The following is a 16,536-nucleotide window of genomic DNA, read 5'->3' on the forward strand; positions in this document are numbered from 1 at the left end:
CTCACAGTTCCACTGATGATTTACATGCATTTCTCAGATCAATTTTTCTTGCCATTGCCACTTCCCCCTTCCTTCCTCTCTAATTCGTTGTTGTTCATTGGCAGCTTTAAAACTGTCTTAAGTTTCACAACGGCTGATTGGTGGCTCATCCAGAAGGTAAATGCAAGGAAATTCATCCCCCTCCACCAAGACAAGGAAAATAGATTATCTCCTGAAAGAAGTGGTAAACGGTACTTCCCCCAGATGCTCTGTGCAGGTTAGGAACTGCCCCTGATATGTAGTTAAAGCAGCAAAATTAGGATGCCTGTGTCACAGGTGATAGTTTAAAGGAACTATACGTGAGTTCAAAGGAGCAGGCATGCTTCATGTGCATGAACATTCAAGGAAGCGAGGATCTCTCTGAAAAATGGCATTGGTGGCAGAGTAGCCAGTTTTTATTCCCAGCCTGTGAGTGTTACTTATGTGCACAGGGAAAGAGCAAGGGACCCTGGTTCTCTTCCAGACCTAAGGAATCATATGCTCTGGAGATTCCAGAAAATTAGGTGGACTATTTTCTTTGAATTATCACACCTATGCTGTCTAAAGTTATACTCTCTCTTCCTCCCCATCCTCACTGCCATTCTTTTCCAAATTTGAAATACCTATTTGCAACAATGAGACACAAACTTGGACCTTATAAGAGATGTAATTCAAGTGAACACGAGGAGTTCTGTGACAGATTGTAAGGTTCAAGTTGAGCAAGAGGTGTACATTTTAGGCTTTTGTATATTCAGAGAAACTGGTAGTTGAGGTATTCAGATTTTATATCAAAATTCTATCTTTTTTAATAAATTTATTTTATTTTTGGCTGTGTTGGGTCTTTGTTGCTCTGCACAGGCTTTCTCTAGTTGCGGCGAGCGGGGGCTACCCTTCATTGTGGTGCGCAGGCTTCTCCTTGCAGTGGCTTCTCTTGTTGCAGAGCATGGGCTCTAGGCACACAGGCTTCAGTAGTTGTGGCACACTGGCTCAGTAGTTGTGGCGCACGGGCTTAGTTGCTCCATGGCATGTGGGATCTTCCCGGACCAGGGCTCGAACCTGTGTCCCCTACGTTGGCAGGCGGATTCTTAACCACTGCACCACCAGGGAAGCCCCCAAAATCCTATCTTAATATCAAACAATCTAAAGGATATGCTTGCTGTTGTGTCCTAGGGTTTGTCAATGAGAAATTGAGCATCAGAAACCACAGACTGAGGAACAGGATTGGAAGTCAAAAATCCCACCTAGTGGCACCCCAGAGAACAAAGAACAACACCTGCAGAATATTTTAAAGCTCGAGACCACCCCCTACAGCACCATCTCCAAAGGAGAGGGGAGGGAAATGGTTAGATCTCAACAAACAACCAATTTAAAAGAACACAAACCAGCACAACACTTAAGTTCACCATGTCTTGGTTCCAATATTTATTATATTGACAGGTTAGGAATACTAGGATAAATAAGTAATATCTTCTTTTACAGAAAATTGTAATGATACTACTGAGTAGGATTAAACACTCTGAGGATTTCACAGAAACGTCAGAATTTAAACAGACAGTAGCCAGAGTCCTCGTGGCCAGTGTGAGTGACTGTCTCACAGCTATAAATGCTCTGGGCCCGATTTCTACAAACATCTGCATGACAGAAACAATGCCATTAACATCTAATAATGCTAAAGCCTAGGCATCACCTGGCTTCAAATGCGTCTCCACTGATTGTGGTTTTCAACCGCAAGAAAAGGAAAATGGAATATTCTTTGGCTCTTCCGGCCTAGAAAAAATTCCTGACCTAAGTCACTGAGCAGAGAATCCTAACCCTTTGGAAGCTGGGCTCTGTTTCTGCTTTCTTCCTGTGACATTATAACTGAGTTGCAACAGAGGACCTGCGTTAATGCTTGGGTGCCAAGGGGAAGAGGCCTTTTCTGTTGGCACAAAACTGCAGTCAGTCCAGGCTGGCACAATTCTGTTCTCCTGGAGCTGACAAGCTCTTCTGGCCACCTGAATACTTTGCAAGACACTGCATGTGCTGATATGATAGCCCCCTCCACATTCTCAGAAACCAGATCTGAGGAAAGTCATGAGAAAGTCACAGTGGTGTTGTGTGGCGCAAACATCAGAAGAGCACAACGCCTAGTTTTGAAACGAACGCCTTGCACACGGTAATTCCTGTACAGAACAGCATATTTGCTAGAAAGCACAACCCTAGCCATCGCACAGCTTCACAAAATGCCATTCTCACTCCACGTCCCCTACAAGTGACAGTGGCAGCGGCAGCAGAGGAGGTGGCCCCACCCCACCCACCCAAGGTACAGATGCTTCTTCTGCATGAATCCTAATGGTGGGAGGCCTAGTTTTTGCAGAATCCAGATGAAAGGCAGGCAGGACCCTAACCAGGGGCCATCTGGAGAATCCAAGGAAGGCCAAGATGTTAAGGCCTAAATTCTGGAGTTGAAGAAAAAGATGCCCTTGTTGCCCTGGTCCAGAGTCCACTCGGGGGTAGAGTGGAAAGGTCCGGCTGAGTCACCGAGGGCCCTCCCGCCTTGATGGTTCTTTGCTGCTGGGATTCAAGAGGTGCACAGGAAGTCAGATCTCCAATGGCTTCAGGGTTTCAGATGTAAAAGGAGGATTCGATGAGGACTCCGCAGTTGCCCCATACCACGGCTGCTTAGCTCTGCAATGTTCCCTCTTTTATCTGTTGGATAAAAAGGTTTCTCTCATCTTCTGGAGTCCTCCCATTCTGAGCCCGGACAATGCATGTAGGCCGGTGCAGGTTGAGCATGTATATCAAATGCTGCTTCTCATTCTTGAGCTCCTCAATTTGGGCCTTCAGTTCGGCATTCACACTCTCCAGCTTCTCTGACTCCTGGGGGACAAGGAGCAGAGGGATTAGGAAGGGAAGCCACGGGCCAGTGAGGAACGGGGTGGCCTGCTGGTGGGCCCTGGGTGGCAAGGGGTAACAGCTGGGACACGTCGGGGCTCATCAAGCTGGGAATGGCCGCTGGCTCCCTGCTACAGTGCCCCACAAAGCCGGGACAGCAGCATTAGGTTTGGGAGAATCCAGAGCCTGGAGAAGCCTTTGAACTTGGAGGCTCCTTCAGAGATGCCTTGAGTTTCCACTCAAGGTTGAGGCAGGTTGTGACCCTAATAGTAACGAAACAGCAGTAGAAGCAATGGCAAAGAGGTCTCCTTTGCACAAGTACAACAGCCCATGGGCAGGTCTTCTGGACCCAAAAGGGCCTTGGGGACTGGAAGGCAATCCAGACTCATGGTGCTTAGTCTTCTGTGAGTCACTGATTTCACTGGGAAGCTCATCTCCCCAGAAAGAATGTATAGCAATAAACAAAATGTCTTAATTTTCACTGACCCCCTGAAGCAATTGACAGAACCCTTGGGGACCTGTGGAACCTGGGTGAAGACTCTGCCCTGGCCTGTCTACACTTGGGAGAGGGGACACAGCCACTGGAAAGACTGCATCACGGCCTGCTCCAGCTGCCCGCAGATGCCATTGCCACTGATGCTTCTCCCTTCTGGAAGGGGAGCTGGCTGAATGCAGCTGGGAGCACAGACTATTGGATGCACCAAAGAGAAGGGCTGCAGAGTTAAGAACAAGAGAGGAATGCAAAGAAAGTGTAACCTCTGCCTGTAGATTAAGGAAATAGCTTGTTTGAAGAGATTAATTAAAGGCTTTTCACAGTGAGCCAAATGAGAGGTGGCAGCTTCCTTTTCTGAGGAAAATGGGCGAGTGAAGCCTCTTTCACTGGACTGACGTATCCTGTACCTGGAGGCTTCTGGACGTGTATGGACCGGCCGAGGGGGAATATGGGCACCAGATGATCTTGTGGTTTTTAATTCACACACCTGCTTCTTACACATCCAGAGTCACATTCATTGTGCTAACAGCTTTGCTACTTCATCGTTCTGCAACTGGCATTTCTGCTACCAGCTACAATGCCCTTCCTGGGAAAGCACTTCTGGGTGGGGGCTTTCAAACTCCCCTTCCTCACGTGACGTGAGGTTGGCCGGGGACAGGTGTGAGCAAGAGGAGGGAGCGAGGCACACAGGCACTCACTTTCTGCAGGCACTCTGTCTTCTCCTTCTTCTTGTTTCGGCACTTGGCAGCTGCAATCTTATTTCTTTCCCGTCGCCTCTTTTTCCTTTCATCTTCTTCAGGGGCTACCTGTAAAATTCAAGAGGCACAAGCTTAATGGGAGGTTAGAAATTCAATCCACCTCAAATACACTGCCTTTTATTTCCAGCTAAAACTGACAAACTGGAGCAGCCCTAAAGAATTCGGGAGAAGTAAAGCCCTAGACTTTTGCATGCAACCTCTACACACACACACACACACACACACACACACACACACACACACTCAAGAATGAATAATGAAAAATCAAAGAACAGTTAAAATTTTATTGGCAATATTAGTAAATAAAATTGATTTTACTTTTAAAAAGCATTTGGATTTTAAAATAGGAGTTTGATATTCAAAGTGATAACTATTGGTTATCAACTAGAGCAAGAAACAGATTTTGTTCAGTAAATATGTCCTTTCCCCTAGAACCAGGAATGACCTCAGGAATATCACCTTGCCACCCATTCCCCCTGCCTCTTCTTCGATTCATCTCTGTCTTCACCTGACATCATCATAGAACCTCCTTCCTAAATTCAGGAGAAGCCCGTGCAGCTCCTGGAGAAGAGGAACCCAAGCTATTCCCCAACCAAAGTGGCGTTATCAGCCCATGGCTTGGTGCCACCTGTGGGTGTAGAACTAGAACCATCCATTGATTCATCCAACAAGTTGATATTGATCTCTTCCTCTGTGCCCCACCCTGAGCCAGCCCTGCAATCCTCAGAGAACAAAACCCTGTCCTGCTTTACCATCTGGTCCTCTGTGAAGTTCACTCTGATCCTGACTTTGCCTAAGGACTGATGGGGAACCAGCAAAGTCTGGCTGCTGGACTTAGCTCAGAGACCAGAGTCCAGCGGGAGTGAAGCACTCACAGTGAGCAGAATGGGTGATGGTTTAGGCCACTAATGTCAGAACTTTGTCATGTCACTTGTCACTGCTCCAGACAGCAGGAAAGGCCATGGGAGCCTCACCGCAAATCAAAGAGATCCTGGGACGCCACGATCACCTCACCTCTGACTTTGGATTAGATGACACTGACTTAAGGTTGGGCTGAGATGGAGGCTTTACAACGTAGGGAAACAAAGCCCAAGGGGGAAATACGATGAGAGGCATTTCTACCTTTTATGTCTTGGATCCCAGAACCACATAGGCAGACATTGGGTTTAGACTAAACTACCTTTGAATCTCACCTTCACTGCCTATTAGCTGTGAGACCTTGTGCAAGTTACTATGCTCTTTTGAGCCTCAGTTTCCTCATTTGTAAAATGGGATCAATAATCTTACCTACCCAATAGGGTTGTGATGAGGGTCAAATTAGTTAATATATGTAAAACCCTCTGCACAGGGTTTAGGTGCTATGGAAGCTTTAGTTATTATCATCATTAACCTCATCATCAATGTCTTCATTAAGAATTCAGCAAGTCTAGAATTTCCTTTGCAACTAACTCTACAGATATTTTTGGATGGGGGGAGGATTCAAAGTATTCTCATAAAAGGAAGTACTTGAAAGTAGAGCAAACCTCAGAGTCACAAACTGTCACTGGAAAAGCCTTTCTAAAGGCCATTTAGATCAATCCCTCACTTTATTGATTTGCAAATGAGGCACAGAGTGGCCAAAAGTAATGTGCCAAGGGGGGCCCAGGAATCACCAGCTCATGGTCAGCAGACCAGTAGGCTACAACACTGGATGTAAAACCCAGGCCTGTGGCTCCCGGTCCTGTGTCCTCTCTTGGCCACAGCTGCCTCATTCCACCATGCTGCATTCCCAGAGGTGCCTGGGATCTGGGGAGGAGGCTCACGCTGCCCAGATACACAGGATGCCCGTGGGTTTCACAGGCTCAGTGCCTTAAGTTGAGAATTACAGCCACCAAGGAGACCAGAATTCAGCTAGGTCATTTGGTGCATTCTCTTCCCAGTAGAAAAATCTACTTGTTAAACTGACCTAAGATCAGAAGGTCACTTGATGAACAAAAAATCACACTACATGAGTTGGATGACTTTAAGACTGCTTCCATGAAGCTGGCTGCCTGCTTCTTGCTCTGGAGAACCCTCCGAATATCCCTCCAAAATGCTTTCCTTCCTTCCATGGCACCACTACTTCCACTGCATCCTGTAATTTCAAGATTTAATTAAAAAAATTTTTTAAAAATTTTTTCCTTGAGTGTCCCATGTTCCCACCCTGCACTTTCCAATATTGGACTGGGCACCAGTGACTTGCCCTGAGGTTAACTGGGGTACAGCCAATGCCCCTAATGCTGCCTTAAGGATATAGCATCATATAGTAGTCCTGCCTACCATTCACTGAATGCTAACACTCAGCCAGGCCCTCTGCTAGACCCTTAACAAATGCCATCTCATTTAACCCTTAGATCAGTTCTATACTGGAGTCATTATTTACACACACACCCCCTTTCATAGAATCATAAAGATTCCTAACCAACTTCCTTTAAAACTCAGTTCTTTTCTGGCCAGGTCCACTACCTCTTGCCTAAAGGCAGGGATCATGCCAGTTAAGTGAGCTTGAAACACTCCCATCTTTCATCCATGAGGGGAAGGCCGACAAAACAGCTGAGACCTCAGCTCTGAAGTCCTCGAACCACCACAGCATTGCCAGCAAGCACCTCCCAAACTTCTCACCATGCCTGTTACTCCAGGTGTCTTATAAAAGGCTGCCGAGTGGAGAACAGCACAAGCATCAGAGACAGAAGTGAACTTGGAGCAGAACCTGTACCAAGGCTGTGAGCATGGCCGACTGGTCCTTGCTCCACAGCCTGGCCACCTGGGTTCTCGTAGTGATGAAAACAATCACCACACTCTCTGCTTCTTCAGAACAACTGGACACAGAAGGTGATCTCATCCAGACAGTCTCATGGCTTTCAATACCATTCATATGCTGATGGCTTCCAACTCTATCTCTGGCCCCGACTCTCCTCTCAGCTCCAGACCCACGTATCCAACTGCCTCCTTCCCACCTCCACTGGGGCATTGAACAGGATGGACGCCTGCTCTTGTCCCGCCCAATGTCCTGCAGTCCCAACCTCAGCAGCAAATAGGCTCTCCGTCTTTACTGCTGGTCAGGCCAGAAATTTTGGAGTCACCATTGACTCCTATTTGGAGTCATACCTGATGTATGACTCTGGGAAATCAGCTGTACCATCAAGACAGATCCAAAAGCTGACAACTTCTCAGCACCTCAAGGCCCTCATCCCGATGCAGACCCTCTTGTGTCGGTACCCTGCTTCTGCCCTCGCTCGTACTGCCCATTCTCGACTCGACAGCCAGGGTAATCATTTAGGAATATTAGGTTAGACCATGTCGCTCCTCTGCTCAGAAACCCTCCCAGGGGCTCCCCACCTCACTCTGAGTACACGGCGTGTCTTTACAATAGCCTACAACACCCAATGTGATCTGGCCTCCACCCGTAAGCTCAACGCCTGCCTCACTCCCCACCCCACAAGCGACCCCAGCCACTTGGCCCTCCTTTGGTACTGGTCCTGTGCACTCAGCACCCCCCTCCCTCAGTGCCCTTATTCTTGATCTTTTGCCAGATACCCATATGGACCTTATCCACCCCTCCTTCGAGTCTCTGCTCAAAGGCCATTCTATCAGTGAAGACTCCCCTGAACTCCTGGTTTAAAACAGTAACCCCACTCCTACCCCACTCCCCTGTCCCCCTTTGCTGCTTTATTTTTCTCCTTTGCCTGTCTCTCTTTTATGGATTTACTTATCTTGTGTGTTGTCTGTCTCCTCCCAGTGGAAGGTAAGCTCCCTGTGAGGGCAGTGATTTTGTTTTATTCATGGCCAAAGCCCCCTGCCTAGAGCATGCCTGGTGCATGGTAGGTGTGCAATAAGTAAGTGCAGAAAGAAAGGGCACCCCTGGGAGAACCTACCTCGGCTTTGGTGACTGACATCTCGAGGGGTCTGCCGCTGACAGTGACTGACTCCAGCGCCGAGGACATCCGGTGGCAGAGGTGCTTGCTCTGGATGGCGAACCTCAGCTCTTCCTTGACAAAGGGTGTCAGGTTAGCAAAATCCTCAAACACCAGTGACCCAGGAGGGGACAGGCAGGGGACGATGGCAGAGGCACTGACTTCCGAGGCAGAGACCTGGCCTGGGTGTTGAAGCATCATTTTGCTGAAAGACACATCAAAACCCAGACTACTTCAGGGATTTGGGGGCATGGGATCAAGGACCCCCCGCACTTGCGACCTCCAATACCTGAGCCCCACTCCCAGAAGAAGGTCCCATTAGCCCTCGGCCTTCTGCTTTGTTTTCATTTCACACCATCCTCATCTTGAGTAAAACAGGTTCTTAAAATACACAGCTCAGTGATGTGGATAAAATGCCTAGTTGAAGTTTATAAGGGGTGACGTTTCAGGCTATTCTGAATTCACAAGAGCTATTAGTATTGGCTGGTGTGCATATATGCAAATGTAGCCTCAAACAGTCCTGAAAGAGGAAGAGCGTTAAAAAAAAATCAGTGAGACTATTATGTAACCCCACTTGCAGTCTCCTTTTCAAAAAAAAAAAAAAACCTTGGAAGGTATCTGAAATCAAGTTAAATCTATCAGTGAGTGGAAGTAAAAGCAAGGAGTGGGGGACCTTTGAATTTAGCAAATATACCTCTGAAGCCTCCCCCTTGGGAAGTTGGATCCAAGTCATTGAGAATGAGGACAGTAAGTGTAGCAGGTGCATTTCTTCGCCCCAGTTTGGCTGGGGTGTGGGAATTCAGGTCACAAGGGACTAGAGTAGCCCTTTCTTAAGGTAAAGGTTGGTGAAGCAAAAGACCTCAGAGTAAAGAACAGTGAGGAGCTCAGAATTTGGACCTCCTTTGGGGAGTGCTGTTCAGCCCTGTGATGTTTGGAAGGGCTTGGGCTGGGCTCAGAGGGGGCCTGGGACTGGCTCTGGCACTAAGGAGTGGTGTGACCCGAGCTCTCTGAGTCTCAGTCTTTATGTGACAAATGTCTGGGAGCTCCTACAGCACCGGGATGGAGTCTCCGCTGTTGCTCTTTCCAGACCCTGACCCAGCCCCTGGCACCGTCTTCTCCCAATGCCTGCTGACTGCTGGAGACTATCCAACTGCATACATGAAATGAGGAAGAGGCGGTTAAATCAAATGGCCTCTGAGGTCCCATCTACCCCCTATCATTCTACAGCCCAGGGAAGACAAAGGGACAAAAAAAAAAAAAAAAAAAAAAGCAAGCAAGAAAGGGCAGAAATAGTAATGGTTCCATGGTTCCAGTTTGGAATAGCCTTCCATAAATCTCTTCCTGCTGTATACTCCCTCCAGCAGTGGCCATCCCCCCTCATCCCTGCTTTCAGTTCTCCAGGGGCGATGAGTGTGGGGATTCTCAGGGCAGGTGGTCCCCTTGGGAGCATCCCTCTCAATCTGGGGACCTGAGGTCATTAGCTAAATCCAGACAGACAAGAAGCCCTTTGGCAAGTCGCTAACATTTCACAAGTGCCTCCTTCATTCCAGAAACCTTATGTGCCTTATCTCACTTAATCTTCATGAGAACCCAGTTAGGTCCTAGTCCCATTTTACGGATGAAGTAACTAAAATTTAGACAAGCTAAATAATTTGCCCAAAGTCATAGAGTTAGTACGAGGCAGCATCAGGATTTGGAATTAAGTTTTACTCCAGAACTCATGCCCTAAATTTACAGAACATAGAATAGTATTCTAAATTGTAAAAGCAAACAAAACGCCAGAGCAAACTTTTCTTGAGGGTTGGGAGTAGGCATGGGGATGGGTGAGGGTCCTGGAACTGAAGTGATGGAGGGGAGACTAAGCAAAGAGCCATGGGGAAAATGTGAATTCTGTATTGAATTCCTGAGCTTTCTCTGCCTGGGTGCACACTCAGACTGCTGCCTGCATTCAGGGAGTATGTGTTACTGAATCTTTTATCCAGGAATTCCCAGTCTGGGGTCAGAACATCAAGATTTGAAGCTCACTTCCTTATGCGTCATCATCTTACCTCCCAGAGCCTTCTCTCTCCTCTGTAAAAGAAGTCTAAAAACAATCACCCTATTTTCCCAGAGTTGTGCAAGGCATTGAAGAACTAATACCTGAATATGCCCTGGAAAATATAATGCAACTAGGAAATATGTTATTATTGGGCCTCCCAGAGATCTGTCCAGCCCAGGACTGGCTCTCCAACAGATGCTCTGTGGGGTCCAGGTGGGTGGGTGGTTGGTCACTGTCTTTGATCTCAAACACTTCTGAATATAACACCCTGACCTCTACATCCCCCTTAAGATCCAAGATACACTGATGGTGGCAAGAATTCCAGGCCAATGAACACCACCATTGTTGACTATTCAGAGAAACCCAGGAAATGTATGTGATTCTCTTCCCAAAGCCCTATGTCCTGAGTCAGAACTGATATTCTTCTATCAGTTGAATCCTGTAATCTTAGGATGTGGGGAGGAGACTTTTCTCATAAACTCTGAGAAACCAGCTCTCCAAAGCCAGAGGCTTAAGATTCTCCCATGCAATTGTGTTTTCCCTCCCTTTCCAACATTATTAAAAACCCAGTAGTTCAGGGATGGATTTCAGAGCTACCACTGGGCTGGCCTTTGTCTGAAGGACTGCATGGCTCCCTTCTGCACAGGCAGTTTGAATTCCACCACAGTTGAGCGTAGTTCCATTTCACCTCCCAAGTTTATTAATGAGCTTTCAGGGCTTGGGGTCTGCTGTGTGGGATTTTTTCCCCCTTCTTGGTGTAAAGTCAGCAGTCCTGATGAAAGAAACTGAAGAATGCCAGTGGTATGGAATGTTTTTATGAAAAGCATTGGGTGGGCTTACTTGAGGATGGAAACAGGTTGTAAAAATGTTTAAAAGCCTTTCAGAAAGTAAAGCAGTTGTAACTGTAACGATTTGGGTTTTTCCTGCACTCAGCTAAAGTTCAGTTTCTTGAGATACTTTCTAGTTATTTGCTGCCTCATTCTCTTAAAATGTGATCAGCCTAGACTCAGGCTGTGCCCCTACAAGAAAAATGAAGTTAAACCTTCAGTTTTTCAGAAGGTTGAGACCCTTGAACATCCCCCTTTGGAGAAAAAATTTTAGAGGATTTTCTGAGCTGACTTTCTGTACTGACCTTAAAATTGTCCAGACTTATTACAAAGAACCTGCATTTTGCTTCTGCTTCATTATCTCTAATCAGAAATCGTGTCATATAATCGGTAGTTTCATCATTTTCAAGAAAGTGAAACTTTACTCATATATTTCTTTAACTGGAAATTCAGCTCCCAGATTTTATTTCCTAGTAGCTGCTACTACCTTGAATTTTCACTTTTAATTTTCATTTCTTTCCACTAAGCACTGCTCATAAAACATCTTATAGTAGGTAGCCAGTTCTTTCACTAACTTCCTGTCTTGGTCTTTCTCCTAGCCCACTGGAAGTGGGTATATAGACACTGCAGTTGTAGGTGTAAGGCTAGACATCAGGACAGAGATGAGCTTGCAGGCCTATCACTACCACTCACACGCTGAGCACCCGCTGGCATGCTTTCTGGACCTCAGTCACCTCATGTGTAAAATGAGACCAATACCGCCTGCCCCAGTTCCCTCCCAGGGCTGTCAGGAAGATCATATGAGATATGTGAAGGTGGATTTACACACATCCTGGGTAGCCATTATTACTGTGATTCCACTTTCCCCATTTCAGGGGGGACTCATAATGTTGCTGTCAATGAAGCTGAGCCCCATTAATCATGAATTAACTGGAACCCTCAAGAAATTCAGGTCAGTCACAGACAGCTTCTTTTGCACTCTGACCTCCGGGCTCTTGGTGCACCAGATCAATTCCACCCCACTATTTGCTGGCCCCAGCTTGTCCCCACTGGTCTTAAGTACTAGAGAAATGACCAGGTCTCACACGTGAAACCATTTCCGGTTCTTGTCGTGTCCTGGCTGTGTACTTCCTCCTCCCCAAGCCGAGTAACACTTGGAACTACTGACCCTGTCCCATGCCCAGCCCATTTGAAAAGGGAAGAAATCATGAGCTCTATCCAATGGGATAGAACACCCAATATTAGAGTTGTCTAGGTCAGATCTTCATTTTGTAATTGAGTAAAATGGGGTCCAGGAAGGTAAAGTGACTTGCCCAAGACCATAAAGCTGGCGAGTGGCCCAGCCCAGGCCAAGCTGTTGACCATCCACCTGCTGCTCATTTTGCTTCATCACCAACAGAGATTCAACATCGTGAGGATCAACCAATGAGGCAAATGGAGAACAGAGCCATTGGCCAGGTAGATGAAGGGTCAATAGTCCTAGGAACCTGTACCCACCACAGAGGAGGCTTTGATAGGACTAAGACAAGGAGGGAGTGTAGAAGAAAGGGGACAATGGGGAGAAAAGACCAAGAGGGGGAGAGAGAATGGTGGGGTTAAGATAGGAAGGATCTGGAGGCTCCAATAGCTGCCACAGGTGCTGGGTACTGTGTATTAGTCACACTGTGTGCCTCGGGTGCTGCCTGCGGTGTTACCTCTGAAACCACCCAGACAATAACAACTGCAAAACCCACCCCCACCCCAGTCTTCATCCAGGATATCCTCAAAGCAGTAGCATTATTCTACAACAAATGCTACATGCAAAACAGGGGGACAGTCATACCAATTTCTCCTTCATTTAAAGTTAAGAGACAGAGGCCCCAAGCATGTGATCGTCACCCACACTGAAACAGGTGCATTAAGAGAGCACCCAGATTTTCTAGCACCCAATTTTTTTTCTGGCTCCATCAAGGGATTAGCAGCTCCTTTATTTGTAAGAAAGCATGTGCGATTTGGAAATGAAATTAGGAAAAAGAAAATGGTTAGAAGGAAAGGAAGTGATTCGATCAGATGAAAAGAGGGTGGGGGGAGCAGAGAAGGAGAACCATTCCAGTGGAAAGAACGTGGGGAAGGGAAGAGATGCCCCACAAAGAAGTCCCTTTTCCCCCACTACCTCGGAGGCCGGCCAGTGACGTCCAAGCCCCCTCATTCAAGTCACTCAAGTCCCCTCATCGGTCCCTTGTCTTTCAATTACACCCCCTTAGAATCTGAAAACATTCGTCCAGACAGGACCGTAATGGTTGTCCAGTCCAACCACCACCTCGTGCCCGCAAACAGGCAGAGGGGCCAGGAGTGTCTATATGCGCACATTTCCCAGCTGGGGATATTGAGTGAGGCCCAGGACATCAAGTGCAGTGTAAGCTCTCAGGGTCCTGGCCCCTAGACCACAGAGCCAGTCTCTCAATTATCTGAACTGGCTTCGCACTCTCGCTCCCCCCCACCCCCCACGGTGGGTCTCCCCGGATGGAAAGCAGAGAAATCCGCGAAACGCCAGAGGAAGAGCTAGAGCTTGAGTCACAGGTCCTAGAGAAAAGCGTGTGAGAAACTTGGGACAGGAAGTCTCCGGCCCAGAAACTCGGCATCTGTGCCGGGAGCCTCTCCGCCTTCTGCCCTAGGGCAGCCACATGAGCGCGCACCACCTCTGTAAACTTACCCAACTAACTTTCGCTCCGGGCTACCGGCGCTGTCCTGCCTCCCGGCGCTCCGGGGCGGGCAGGGCGACCCCCAGCGGCCGCGCGCGCGACCCCGGCTCGCCCGCTCCTTCCCCATTCATTCCGTTCCGCCCCTGGAGCAGCCCTTCCGCGAGCCCTGGCCTCCGCGCCTCTGAGGAAGGCTGGGCTCGCAAGTGGCAGTGCCCGCGCACCGAGCAAGGGATGGAGCCGGTCGGCGAGCCCGATAGGCTCGGACACCCTGAGCACCCACCACCCGTCGACCGCTCCCAGGGGGTAAGTAAACGCGAGGGAGGAGAGGAGCTGTGCTCCGACGCCAGTGGAGGAGCGGGAGCCCGACCTCTCGGTTGCCAGGAACATTTCGCGCCCCAGGTCAAAAGAGAAAGTTCTTTGCGATAAAGTTTCTAAAGCGCCGAGAAGCAGTGGTGGCTGGGAGAAGTTCAGCCAGAGTTCTTTCGAAGCCAGAGGCTGGGGCAAGTGTCAGGGGTGGGCGCAGGGGTCGGCGACTGGTTACCAGAGGGGCGCAAAGAGAATGAAAGCGAGCCACCCTTGCCGCGCTCACTCGGCTTCCAACGCTCACCTCCTGGCTCCACTCGGGGCGCCCAGGGTCCGGAGGGCGGGCGGGGTCGGGGTGGGGTCGGGCTGTTTGTGGGGCCGGCGGGCGAGCACAGAGGGCGCACAGCCGGCGCGCAGGCTGGCGGGTCCGCTGGAGCGGCGGCGCGGGGAGAGCGCTGTGCAGTGCGCGCCTCGCTGCGTGCGACTGTGGCTGGGAGCGCGTTGCATCACCCCTTTTATAGCCCTCGGGCTGGCGGCGCGCCCTTCTCCGGGTTACCAGTCCCAGGCTGACGTAATGCTATTAATAGCTTCCTCCGAGAACCAGCCGAACTAGGCTGGGCGAAAGCCGGGGTGGGGTGGGGGGCGGGGAGGAGGGGCCAAAGAGGAGGAGGGAAAAAGAGGGACCGGTGATGCAAGCTCGGGGAGGAGCCGGCCGGGGAGCGTTCTCCCGGCCTCGCACGCCGGGACACACGCACCCGCCCGCCCTCTCTCTCCATATCAGGACCGGAGCCGTCCGGGCTGGCCGCCAGATGTGCGTACTCGCCGCTGCGTGTTCCAGGCATGAGCCAATGGTGCCCAAGCCAGCGGCATGACTCCACCGCGCTGGCATCTCTCCCTCCGCTAAGTTGCGGAGGGGCGAGTTTGGAGAGGCGGGTCCTGGCCGCTGCCCAGACTAGGTGAGGCTGGAAGCGAGCAGCGACCTTTCTCTAAAATGCGTGGTCATTTTCTGGCGCTTCGTGAAAATACTCCCTTCGCAGTCAAAAGCCTCCTTCTCAAGTAGGGGACGGGATAGGAACAGAAGGATTATTCCCCAGTGTGGGAGAAGTGCTCAAAGGCACCCCTACGGTGAACCCACACCGTTACCCGCCGGGGGTGACCTCTGTGGCGGGGACCGTGAGAAATCTGTGAGTTAACCCAAGCGCGGAGAGCTCCGCGGGCACTGTGCGCCCACGCCCGCAGCCCCGGCACACCCCACAGGGGCGCACATGCGGAACCGTCTCCCGGCAGGTTGGGAACCCGACTCTGAGGCCAGGCCTAGTGGTAGGACCCTATGGGGTTAGGATTTTTTTAACAACCCCAAAGCGTTTGAAATTGACAGCGAAACGAACAAGCCCGTGAAAAGATGAGAGACCTGGAAAAATCAGAGGCAACTCAGAGAGGGGCTAAGACTAAGGCTGAAGCCTAGAGGCCAGGGAGAGGAGTAAAGAGAAGGTGCTTTAGTCTCCGCGGGCAGGGCGGGGCGGGGCGGGGGTCGCCTCGCTCTCTGGCAGTGTTGAGGGAAAACCCATCTACGGCTTTCCTGTGTTTTTCTGCGCCCAGAGAGGATTGGGCTGGGACCGGACGGACTGGACTGGGGACGCACTAACTGCAGCGGAAATAAGGCCCCGCAGCAGAGCCGGTGGCGGGAAGGGCGGGGTCTCGTGGCCCAGATTCGAGCCGAGCCTTCAGTGGAACTGGATTTGAACCTTAAAATCGATTTCCTAGTTCCGATTCCCCGACCTCAGCTGTCTAGGCTTCGAGAACCAGAGACCTTGTCAACTGCTCACGGACTAATAGGTGAACGCGAGTGTGGCCAGCCACGTTTCGTTACCGCCCGGGAGGGAGACCCGTGCGCGCCCGTGGGGTGTAGGGGCACCTGCTTCCACCTGCCTTTAGGGAGGGAGACGGCCCAAGGCCATAGTTTGGTAATTTGGGGTAGGAACTAGAAGGCTCTCAGAGCCCAGATCTCTCCCGCAGCCCCACCCCACCTGCAGCCCTCGGGTGTTAACAGTCGTGAAGGAGGGGAGCTGTCTGTCTCTGTCTCTGTCTCTCTCTGCCTTACACACACACACAGTCCCGCACCCTCGGGGAATCTGTCCCTCTCCCCAGCCTCTCCGATTGCCCAGCAGCCTGGCATAGATACCCTCAGAGTTACAGGTAAAACTGAGTCCCCCGCACCCAGGTTCCTCTCCCCCGAATCCGAGCCTCACCGGGACCCCCCCCCCAAGCTTCGGGGCCCAGGACAACGCGGAGAGCCGCCTTGGAAGTCCCCCCGCCCCCGGCCCGTCCGGGAGCCCAGAGGTTCCACGCAGGATCCCGGGATGTTGCCCGGGACCTCACCGGGTTTCCAACGAAGTCACACGGCCAGAGTGGGGCCGTTGTTTTTGCTTTACTTTTCACCCTGGTAACGGGCCTCCTGGCCTCACCCCACGCTCCTACACTCCGCCCTCCTAACCACGCATCTGCAGGTAAACCCCGGGCTGGCAGGTAGACCCCGGGGCGTGTCGGCACAACGCCTAGAACGCCGCGAGAGCAAAAGGAAAGGGGTTTGTAAATTTACATGAAAGTTATTT

The 16,536-nt window shown here is 50.2% G+C and overlaps 1 protein-coding gene across 2 annotated transcripts; it reads right to left on the reverse strand.

Moving 5' to 3' along the window:
* Window positions 1–1,425: 1,425 nt before the first annotated feature.
* Window positions 1,426–14,400, reverse strand: ATF3 (activating transcription factor 3). Of its 2 annotated transcripts, none has more exons than XM_082614215.1 (4): window positions 14,229–14,400; window positions 8,033–8,280; window positions 4,084–4,187; window positions 1,426–2,877 (listed from the first exon to the last, which is right to left on the reverse strand). In XM_082614215.1, exons 2-4 carry the CDS (start codon window positions 8,274–8,276, stop codon window positions 2,680–2,682), a joined length of 546 nt encoding a protein of 181 aa, XP_082470341.1. In that variant the 5' UTR covers window positions 8,277–8,280; window positions 14,229–14,400; the 3' UTR covers window positions 1,426–2,679. The 2 variants fall into 2 exon arrangements, with proteins under 2 accessions (XP_082470341.1, XP_082470340.1); XM_082614214.1 differs by lacking the exon at window positions 14,229–14,400 and adding an exon at window positions 13,633–14,201.
* Window positions 14,401–16,536: the final 2,136 nt, after the last annotated feature.

The sequence above is a fragment of the Mesoplodon mirus genome (genome assembly GCF_964341445.2).
Source record: "Mesoplodon mirus genome assembly, chromosome: 3".
Taxonomy (NCBI): Eukaryota; Metazoa; Chordata; class Mammalia; order Artiodactyla; family Ziphiidae; genus Mesoplodon; species Mesoplodon mirus.

What these genes read in the sequence shown, in the direction of transcription:
- ATF3 (XM_082614214.1), bottom strand. Translation starts at nt 13,748, where the DNA reads ATGGGGAAGGAGCGGGCGAGCCGGGGTCGCGCGCGCGGCCGCTGGGGG. An exon ending in CCGGAGCGAAAGTTAGTTGG is followed by an intron (nt 8,281 to 13,632) that starts GTAAGTTTACAG and finishes TGTGTCTTTCAG; the next exon opens with CAAAATGATGCTTCAACACC. An exon ending in AGTCACCAAAGCCGAGGTAG is followed by an intron (nt 4,188 to 8,032) that starts GTTCTCCCAGGG and finishes TTTTACAGGTAG; the next exon opens with CCCCTGAAGAAGATGAAAGG.